The 10,983-nt window shown below is 45.7% G+C and overlaps 1 protein-coding gene across 2 annotated transcripts in view; it reads left to right on the top strand.

The window, feature by feature from the left end:
* Positions 1-2,605: 2,605 nt before the first annotated feature.
* LOC119301108 (DNA-binding protein SMUBP-2-like) overlaps positions 2,606-10,983 on the top strand; it is a 20,239-nt gene continuing 11,861 nt past the window's right edge. Inside the window, exons 1-5 of one of the 2 annotated variants that reach the window (XM_037578013.1) lie at positions 2,606-3,948; positions 4,100-5,115; positions 5,397-5,680; positions 6,436-7,479; positions 9,793-9,840. In XM_037578013.1, the coding sequence (XP_037433910.1) occupies positions 3,923-3,948; positions 4,100-5,115; positions 5,397-5,680; positions 6,436-7,479; positions 9,793-9,807 (2,385 nt within the window). In that variant the 5' untranslated portion in view covers positions 2,606-3,922 and the 3' untranslated portion in view covers positions 9,808-9,840. The remainder of the gene's footprint in view (positions 3,949-4,099; positions 5,116-5,396; positions 5,681-6,435; positions 7,480-9,792; positions 9,841-10,983) is intronic. The other variant, XM_037578012.1, reaches the window with a different exon arrangement.

The following is a 10,983-nucleotide window of genomic DNA, read 5'->3' as shown; positions in this document are numbered from 1 at the left end:
CAAACTAAAATAAAAGTATGCATGGAAAGTCAAAAACAGGCGTGTCTCGCAACGTAAAATTACAAAAATAAATAAATCTTATCTGAAAAGATAATTCAATAATCATTCTTACTTCTCATATTTGACTTTGTTTAATTGATATAACTAGAATGTGGTTGATTGATTTGCAGGAGCAGCACCAAAAAACCGGCGCTAGAAATTTGCAGTCCCAACCACATCGTATTGTTACTCCCCTTCTTCATCACTCGTCAAAATTAGGATTTTGTCTTGTTGGACTGGCCGGCCTATCAGAAATTAAAGATCGAATGGCCATGCAGGCTCATCTCTTTCTAAGCTAGTGGCACAGAGATAGCTCTCATTTCCAGCTGGAGACCGTAGCTTGCTCATTTTTCGTGTCCTGTTACGATCGATCGAGTTGAATGAATGTTAACTGCATTCTTTGCAAAACTTAAACGGTCGATCGAGGCTTAGATTGACCGTGTGTTGAAAGAAGAGACAACGTAGTGTATCACCGCATTGGGCTGGGGAGTAAAGTTTTCTATTCATGTGCTGGGCACCTAGGTCATGATGCTTAGTAGTAGAAAATTTTGTTTTTGACTTTTGGAAGGGGGCCGTGGCCCCCTTTGGCCTCCACAACGCTTTGCCAGTGATTGTTGGTATGCTTTTTATAAATATTCATAAAATTAATGATAATTGCACTAGTCATGATAAAATTTTTGAAGAAAAAATCTCTGATAAACATGTCAATTTTTGTGGAGAGCATAGACTTGGTAAAAATTTTCCAATTAGGGATACTAATGAAAAGAAAAATATTTCTCAATTCTCTTCTATTGTTCCTCATGATGAATCAGGTGATGAGGGGGAGCTTACTTTCCAACCACTCTCTTCAATAAGAAGCTTGGAAAAATTAATTAAACCCACACCTAGTATGGTGAAGAAGAAAAAAAAAGTAAATACAAAAATGTATCTCTCCCAATTTATTTTTTGCAATTCTCTTTCAAATAATGTTGCTCCTACCCCGGGAATGGTTTGGACTGAAACTTTAGTTTCAGTTTGGTTTTCTATTGGTTTGTCTTGGATTGGATTGAATGGGTTGACCCCCGTGGTAATCTGGTTTGGCATGGGCTTTATCAATGATATTAGATCGGCTTGATTTGGTCTGGATGAAGACCAAACAGTCATAGCCCGTTTCAACCCGTAGATAAAAACTGGATCGAGCGACCAAATTCGACCATCACAAGCGCCGGCGGCGGCTAAAGCTCCAACCCCCGCCTCCAAGCACTCACGAGTAGATTATAGAGTTCCTCTCTAGGGGCGGCCCTTCCCCTCTCCTCTTCTCTATCTCTCTCTCCTGCCTCCTCTCTCTCCCCTCTCCATCCTCTCTCTCTCCTATGTTTCTGTCTTTGTCCATGGTTTGAAAAGTTTGGGTTCAAACTGTATGTGAGGAATGAGTTGGATTGGTTTGGCTTAAACAATATGATAATTTGGATTGGTTTGGACTCTAGCACCTACAGTTTGGAATGAATTGGTTTAATGGGTATGTACTAGTATAGATTGGACTGAATTTGGTTTGGATTACTAAGGCTTTGTTCGGAATGCCTCTGACTCCACAACCCCGCTTCCGGAGCAGGCGGAGCTGTAGTTGAAAATTAGGGAGCAGTCGTTTCCTCGCTCCGTAGATCCTTGGATTTTCAGGAGTTGGTGGACTGCCGAATATGGTAAGTTGACCCTGACTCCGAAAAAACGACGATTGGAGTGTTACGGTCTCGAGATTTGTGTAGGTCAAAATTCCATCGCAACTTGTATATAGGCAACCAAACCGCCATAGATGTTCCTAATATCATTCCACATAGCCACATCTTGAGTTCTCGACCAACTGAAGCACGGCAAATTTAACAAATTTGACCTGTAGACGAAATCAAATCACATAATGAACTGCCCGTGAAACTATTTCACGCGGCTGACCTTTTTGTGTGACGCCCGACACGAAGGCGCCACACTACATTATGCAACACCTCACACATAGGCGCTATACGTCTGGCCAGCGTTGCACCCCAGACCGCCAAAAATTGCTAAGTCATTGTGCAGAGCCTAAAAGCTAGGCGCTGCACTGTATAGTGTGGCACCTAGCTCTCACGCGCTGCACTAGTGGTTGCACTACAAAACGAAGCAACCACTAGTGAACGCCTAGAAGCTAGGCGCTACACTGTATAGTGTGGCGCCTAGCTCTCCAGCGCTGCACACTGACTTAGTAATTTTCGAATCACACGGGTGCGACGCTGGCCATACGTATAGCGCCTATCTGTGAGGCGTTGCACAGTGTAGTGTGGCGCCTTCGTGTCGGGCGTCACACAAAAAGGTTAGCCGCGTGAAATAACTTTACGGGCAGTTCATTCTGTGATTTGATTTCGTTCATAGGTCAAATTTGTTATTTTTGCCCTGAAGCACACCAACTGAAGCACTCCGGCATCGTTAAGCTCCGCAGGCACGCGCACGCCCACCCTATCGGAACAAGGTATCGGCGACACGCCGACCGCCTGACCACATCCGTGCCTCGCCGACATTTTGGCGTCGTCGCCACCGCCGTATCCCGCGGCAGCACAATGCGTGACATGCACGCGCACCACCTGCTCGACTGCCGCGCCGTCGCGGCTCAGTGCGGCCAACACCTCTACTGCTTCCGGGCCCTCAAGGGGGATCCATGCACCTCTCCCGCAAGCGGCACGCGTCTGCGGCGACCCTGATGTGTGCGCCTGCGGTGAACGTATGCACCCATGCCTTCTCCGACTTCGCGCTCCACCTGCTCGACGAAATGCGCAGGCCGTGCAACCACCCCGCATGTCAGACCTTTCAAGGCCGGAGCTTCGTTGCCCACAACCGCCGCACTGCTCAGGAAGGCTGGGGTGGATCAGGCAGACACTGGACTGTCTTCCTGACCCTGCCATGGTTTGGCTTGGCTTGGTAGTTCCTAGAAAGCTGAAGTGGCATCGGCTAGCTTTCCTGGAGCTGATGGCTGTACACCAACTTGGGATCCCAAACCTGCTATCTGGTGCTCTTGTCAAACGGACTGGTCCAGGCTGGCCGGTTTGAAGAGTGGATGAGAAAAAGGGAACCACTAAAGAGAGGGACAAGTAGAGAGGGTCAGAGCCACACAAGCAAAATTGTGCAATCTGCCCGGTGGTGCCTACAGGATGGAAAAGAATCAGACGTGTTAACCATCAGCAGATATATATGTGTTGGGCCAGAAGGCAACGTAGCATCATCATCTCCACAAGTACACAAGCCAAGCTAAGGCACCAAATTCACAGAATATCAGTGAAGTCTTGGCTTTACTTGTACATATACCTCTGTTTGCTAATATTTTCATGCAAATATCAGAGTCCTGTCCTGGTTCTTTGCATGGTGGGGATGGGCCAGCAAGCTGCAGAGGCAGCTAAGAACAAACTTGACATGGAAATGAAGCTGCCCCTGTCCGGTATTGAGATTCTGCAGACTTTGCTTGATGCCATGGTGAGAGGGCTGTAGCAGGAACTTGTTACCTGCTCAGATTCAGAAAGACAAGTTTGTATCTGAAAAAATCGAATGCTAAGTGATTTATAAATTCAGCAGGTATAGAAGGATATATGTGGTCTTCTAACATGTGGTGCTAGTTTTTCCAATTGGGTAGAGTGGATAATTGAAAAAAGAAAAGTGGGGAAGTTGGTGGATCAGAACTGAACTTTTTGGAGCTTCAGAGGCCATGGGAGTAATATGTGCATTTGAGGAGTAGCTGGAAACAAAGTGTACATCAGAGATGTGCAACATAGCAGGGCGAATAGACACGGAAGTGGTTAAAATCTGGAGTAATAGTCTGATATATGTATGGCTTCAAGCCTTGAAGGTCACGTAGCACTACCTTCACCACATCTCGCAGGTCACTAGCATGGCCATGAAGCAGGCTAAATATCAGTGAGCAACCTGCAGTCCTGACCTCGCATATTGCTTGTTAATATCTGCATAATCAGTTCTTCTGCTGGCAGTGATTTCTTTTCTTCTTTCGTGTTGCCTCCATTGCTGGTTTTCCTGGGCTGAGCATGTCTCTTCATATTCTGTCTTTTAGGTTCTTATTTTCTTCTTCTGCTACCGTGCTACACCTAAGGAGGAGTGAACTGAAGCTACTTTCATCGCCATCTTTCCTGTCCAGCACTAGTTCTGCTCCTATCTCTTCTTTACATCAAGGTCATCTCCGATTGGTCCCATCTGCAAGCCCTACAGAACAAGTACTATTACCAGATGATTCTCATTCAACAACTCCTAATGGCACCAGCAGTAATGGAAACAGAAACAAGGGAAGGAGGAGAAGCAGGAGAAAGAGCAAGGAGACAGCAAAAGAAGAAAAGGAACGTGTACCATCTGCAGAAGAAGTGTCCATCAGAATGGCTGAGGCCTATGAAAGTGGTGACCCCCTTGGGCGGAAGGAGCTGGGCCGGTGTGTGATGCAATGGCTAAAGCTGGGCATGTGCTCAATGGCCTCCACATTTGCTTCCACGGAAGTGCAGAATGATGGAGCAGCATTCTCATTGGATGGGGGGTCATCTGAAGGCACCCTGGAGTTTATGATTCTGGCACAGCCTTACCTCGCTGCCACTCCCATGCCCAAGGGACATGAAGCTCTCTGCCTGAAAGCCTCCACCCACTACCCCACCCTCTTTGACCACTTCCAACGTGAACTCCGGGAGGTCTTGTTGAAACACCAGAACCAGGGCCTTATTTCTGATTGGCGCTCCACAGAATCCTGGATGCTTCTGAAAAAATCAGCAAAGTCTGCCCAGCACCGACAAGGTGCCCGCAAACCTAAAGCTCCTGCGATGCACAATCTCCTTGGCATAAGCCTCGACAAGACAAGGCTGATGCAGACCAAAATTGAAGACTTTGTCAAGAAAATGTCAGACCTTCTAAACATCGAGCGCGATGCAGAGCTGGAATTCACCCAGGAAGAGTTGAATGCCACCCCAACAATGGATAGTGCAGCAAAGCAGCCACTCAAGCCAGTCGAGTATTTGGTGAGTCATGGTCAGGCAGAACAAGAGCAGTGTGACACTGTTTGCAATTTGAATGTTATCAGTACCTCAACTGGTTAGTGTGCTTATGTCTTTTTTATGTTCTTAGTTGGGTTAGTAATTTCAATTATGCATCATTAGGGGCATGATGTTTGTCTCAACGAGTGTTCCCCTAATTGGTTAAGACTGTATTAAGATATGCTTTTGATGGTCCTTATGTATTTAAGCATGCAGGTAAAGATAAATAATGTATATTCTTCTAGCTTGAAGTTTCTGATACTTGAAGTTGCTACATGATGTGAAAAATGAACAATTGATAAGGCCTGCTCATCGAACTAAATATCTTATTGCGTGCAGGCTTGGGAGGCCTACGTTTGGTTCTGTTTAGAGTGGAAGGTACCCATAAACTGCCTCCATCAACACTTTCCCCTGGGGACATGGTTTGTGTGAGGACATGCAATAGCCAGGGCGAGGTTGGCACTTCTTGCGTGCAAGGCTTTATACATAATCTTGGTGAGGATGGCTGTAGTATTACTGTTTCTTTGAAATCCCGCCCTGGTGATCCTACCTTCTCCAAGTTTTCTGGAAAAAGTGTGCGGATCGACAGGATACAAGCATTGGCTGATGGACTTACATACGAGGTAATGCAGTTTTGCTCATGCACCGGATAGTATTCTGTTTTCAAGATAATTTACATTTCCTCATGTTGGTGGCACATCATACACATGCAATTTCTTAACGCAGCTCTGAGTCACTTATACTTTGATGATATCCCTCGAAGACATGTTCGGACGTTTGCCATGTTTGTGCCTTCACAGAGAAGTATCAATCTAAGTATCAACCTATTTTTTACTTAACAGTAAACTGGCACACATCACCCCATCCGTTTGATACTTTATTATTAGCACAAGATTTCCCTTTTGAAATAAAATTTCATGATATTGAACATAACATGGAGTATAAAAATGCATAAGTGGAAATGAATCCTTATTGGCATAAACTTTATTCTTTGGTATGCAAAACTTATACGTCAATCCTTGTAGGAAGGGTATATGTGATGGCAATGTAAGTCCTTTTAATTTCTATATTTTAACCCTGTAAAACTATGTTGCTGTTTCAGCATCACTATTGTGATTCAAAGGAATTTCATAGGATTTTTGGAGGTTTTGTATCCTTAGGAATTTTGCCTACATATGCTGTTTAAATTCATAGGATTGGAATCCTTAGGAACATTTCGTAAGGATTGGTTTGCACTTTATTTTGGAGGAAATTTTCCATCCACTCAAACCACTTGGTACAATTCCTTTTTTTTCCTGTGCCATCAAACACTTCTGTTCCATCTAGGATCTTGAAAACCGGAATTTTAGCTCATTCATCTATGCTTATGATTTGGCAGCGGAATTGTGAAGCACTGATACTTCTGCAGAGGAAAGGTTTGCAGAAAACAAATGCTTGTATTGGGGTAGTAGCCACTCTGTTTGGGGACAAGGAAGACATGACGATGCTGGAGCAGAGTAACCTGACTGATTGGGGTGCATCAGCAATACAGGACAATGGTTTACTGGGGAAGTATAAGTATGACTTCGATGCCTCGCAGTCACAGGCTATTGCACTAGGGTTGAACAAGAAAAGGCCTGTCCTAGTTATCCAAGGGCCACCTGGTACAGGCAAGACTGGTTTGCTTAGTTATCTCATCGACTGTGCTGTCCGACAGGGTGAACGTGTTCTTGTAACAGCTCCAAGCAATGCAGCAGTTGATAACATGGTGGAGAAATTGTCAGGTACTGGGCTTAACATTGTCCGAGTTGGAAATCCTGCTAGGATATCCCCGTCCGTTTCATCAAGGTCCTTGGGAGAGCTTGTGAAGAGGAGGCTTGCAAAGTTCACACAAGAGTTTCAGAGGAAAAAATCTAACTTAAGAAAGGACCTAAAGCAGTGTATACAGGACGATTCTTTAGCTGCAGGAATACGGCAACTACTGAAAAAACTTGGGAAGAACTTCAGAAAGAAGGAGAATGAAATAATCAAGGAGGTACTTTCAAATGCTGATGTTGTCCTATCAACTAATATAGGGGCAGCTGATCCGCTTATCAAGGAAATTGGTTTTTTTGACCTCGTCATTATAGATGAAGCTGGACAAGCAATTGAACCCTCATGCTGGATCCCTATACTACGGGGAAAGCGATGCATTCTTGCTGGTGATCAACACCAACTTGCACCTGTAATATTATCAAGGGAGGCTATGCAAGGTGGCCTAGGGATGTCTTTATTGGAGAGGGCTTCATCATTGCACGATGAACTACTGACTACAAAGTTAACAATGCAATACAGAATGCACGAGTCAATAGCCAATTGGGCATCGAACGAGATGTATTTTGGGTTGCTCAAATCTTCATCATCCGTTGCTTCTCGCCTTCTTTTTGATTATCCATCTATCCAGGTATAGATGCCCTGTTCCTCTTGCTACAAAACTATAACCAATATTCTTACACATACCAAAGCTATGGATCACTATGCTTCTAGATGTTCTACCCCACTATGTGCCATGCCGCAATTTGGCACCCTGAGAAATTTTGTAGTCATGTTATGTACCAAATTTCCGTTTATTTTGTATCTCCTGACGGCACGTGTGAACTGCACGGCGGAGAATTCATCATACCTTCACTTGTACAAAATATGCTGGAAATGTGTGTTGGCTGCAATTCTTCATGTTCACCTCTATACATATAAGGGGGACTGGTGCAAACTACTTCCAGTTAAGCATGTGTAGTTTGAATTTGGATTTGAAATTTTGTGGGATTGTAACCATATATCTTGTCGACACACATAAGTGTTTCAGGAAAAGTTTATAATTTTTTAAGGTGCTACCATTGGTAGCACGGTAGCACCCAGTGTGCTTGTAGCACTAGTGCTACAGAATTTTCAGAACTCTGTAGGAGTGCTATTGTGCATTAGCAGCACAGTAGCACCCATTGTGTTTCTAGCACTAGGACTTCTTTCTGTTTATTACACCATTTAGATTGTCTAAATCGTGCTAATATAAGTTCATGAAGAGGAAGCTATATGGTTCCTATGTCTATGGGTTGGTAGATGGTACTGCAAAGAGTGTTTAGTCTAACGAGGTGCAAAGTAGTTTGTGTTAGGTTGATCTCCTCTACATAGGCCCAACGGCCTATCGGGCCCTTGATTACGCGCCCTGATCGGGGGCGCCCAACCTCCTATGGTTGACGGGCCCCCGTCGCGCTGCGCAATATAAAGAGGTGGGGGGCCGGGGCACGCAGAACAAGGTTCGTCTCGCAGCCGCCAACCCCAACAATATTCCCTACCGATCTAGGGTGCCGCAGTAGCAACGGGAAGCACCGCCATCGCCGCTGCACACTCACCGCCGCCAGAGCTCCACCATGGCCACCTCGATGGGTTCATCGAGTCAAAGAGAAGGTATACTACCGATCTAATCTAGCCTACCCGATCCGAAGGTTCCATCAATGGTTTCAGAGCCTGCTAGGCTTAGATGGTTTTCGGTAGAAAAGAAAAACAGAGAAAGAAAGATCCCCTCCCGAGAGAAACAATAACCCTAAACAAAAAAAAAGAGGGGAGAAGGAAAAGCAACAGCTCGCCGGCAAAGAGCGCCACCACAAGGCCGCGCCGTTCCTCTCGATCCGGATGGGCATCGGCAAGCCGAACCGTTCGGAAGAAGAACACGGGCAGTGGGGGGCACTACGCCTTTGCCACCGCCGAAAGGATGGGTCCCACTTATCGGACAGCCACGCGGTCGCCGGTAGGGCGCCGCCGTTGAACCGCTTGACGGCGGTGCGCCCACCTACGGGTGCACGCAAGCGCCGACAAGGGGGACAAGGGGGGCGCCGCCGCATCGGAAAGCCGCCGTCGGGCGCACAGGGGAGCAGAGGAGGGCTCAGCTCGCCTCTCTCTCTCTGCCACGGGTGGTGAGGAAAGGAGGGGGAGGGCAAGAGAAGCTGGCGCGGCGCGGTGGCATTAGCCGCCATCGCTGGCGGCCAGACGGAGCCTCGCCGGTGGCGGGGCGTTGCCCTTGCGGGAGAGAAACGAAGCGGGGCAGAGAAAGGGGAAATGGACTAGGGTCTCCCCGAGCGGCACGGTGGGGTGGGTTTTGTTCGACCGGAATGCGCGGGTGATCGTCCAATCAAAACCAACGGCCACGATCAGTAACCTAACGCGCCGTAGGCCTTTTGGGCTGAAAGTGGAAGGAGAGGCCGACAACGATGGCGCGCGCACCGGCGCTGGACCGAGGTCGCAGCTGCGGGCGTAGGGCCGAGGCCGGCTGAGCTGCCGTTTTCTTTTTTATTTGTTTTTCTGTCCATTTTTTGGGCAATTTTCACACAGTTTTTTTTCTATTCAAAATTACCCAACGGAGATTTTGTTTTAGAAAATAGAAAAGTAAAAGAAATGCTTCTGAAAAGTAAAAAATTCATGAATTTTTTATTCATATTTTTTCCGCTACAACTAAATAAAAGTGCTCTTTTAAAAAGTAAATAGAACTGAAGTGAAATTAAATTTTAAAAAGCATGTTTAAAGTGATTATGATTCTGTTATTTTATGACCAACGTTGTTAATAACATGATCATGATTTGTTATTGTTATAAAAGGTGTGTTTATTTCTACTTTTGCCCAACGGTGATATAGATTTAATTGCATAAACAGTTGTATGTTTAATTTTGACCAACGTTGGATTAAAGCATGCAACTGTTGTCATGATCTCACTTCATTGTGGTTTCAGGAGGGTACCACTTGATGAGTTGCCGCAAAGATGTTCCAACCCTTAGAGGTGATAACTACACTGAATGGAGAAAGAAAGTTGACTTGGCTTTTGTCTGTGCTGAGGTGGACTGGGTTGTGGACACTCAACAGCCGGTCAAACCAACAGAGTCTGACTAGTCAGACGTGCAAAAGATGATGATGCTGCTTGGGAGAAAAAGAAAAGGGATCATGCTCTAGTGGAGATGTCATATTCCCTCGGAAACCAAAAGTGTCTAACGCCAATAAAAAGTGCATGGCTTTCATAAAGAACACAATTGAGAACGCTATTGTGGGCTCAATTGCAGAGTGTACTTCCGTAGGGGAGTTTCTTGAAAAGATGAAGAGCCAGTTCACTGGTTCTTCAAAGATATATTCTACCCAGTTGCTAAAGCAGCTGGTGACAGAAAAGCACACAGGCGGTGGACATGGCATAAGAGAGCACATCCTCAGGATGAGCAACATGGCAGCTAAGCTTAAACCCATGGATGAGGATTTGGAGCTCAAGCCTGCACTCCTTGTTCACCTGGTCATGGCTTCACTGCCAAAAGACCAGTCTTTTCAATGTCCCATTTTCCAGGCGACATGTTGTAGTTGACAACAACAGTGTCAAACTCTTTTGGCAGTGAAGCCATGACCAAGTGAACAAGGAGTGCAGGCTTGAGCTCCAAATCCTCATCCATGGGTTTAAGCTTAGCTGCCATGTTGCTCATCCTGAGGATGTGCTCTCTTATGCCATGTCCACCGCCTGTGTGCTTTTCTGTCACCAGCTGCTTTAGCAACTGGGTAGAATATATCTTTGAAGAACCAGTGAACTGGCTCTTCATCTTTTCAAGAAACTCCCCTACGGAAGTACACTCTGCAATTGAGCCCACAATAGCGTTCTCAATTGTGTTCTTTATGAAAGCCATGCACTTTTTATTGGCGTTAGACACTTTTGGTTTTCGAGGGAATATGACATCTCCACTAGAGCATGATCCCTTTTCTTTTTCTCCCAAGCATCATCATCATCTTTTGCACGTCTGACTGGCTCTGTTGGTTTGACCGGCTGTGGAGTGTCCACAACCCAGTCCACCTCAGCAGTGGCGGAGCCAGGATTCGAGTATAGGGGGGCCGAGTACGTATATTGATCGAATCTTGTTGATAATTACTAGTTGCTTCTACTAAAATTGTT

This window comes from Triticum dicoccoides, chromosome 5A (genome assembly GCF_002162155.2).
Source record: "Triticum dicoccoides isolate Atlit2015 ecotype Zavitan chromosome 5A, WEW_v2.0, whole genome shotgun sequence".
In the NCBI taxonomy this organism is placed as follows: domain Eukaryota; kingdom Viridiplantae; phylum Streptophyta; class Magnoliopsida; order Poales; family Poaceae; genus Triticum; species Triticum dicoccoides.
This window is presented reverse-complemented; position numbering and strand designations above follow the sequence as displayed.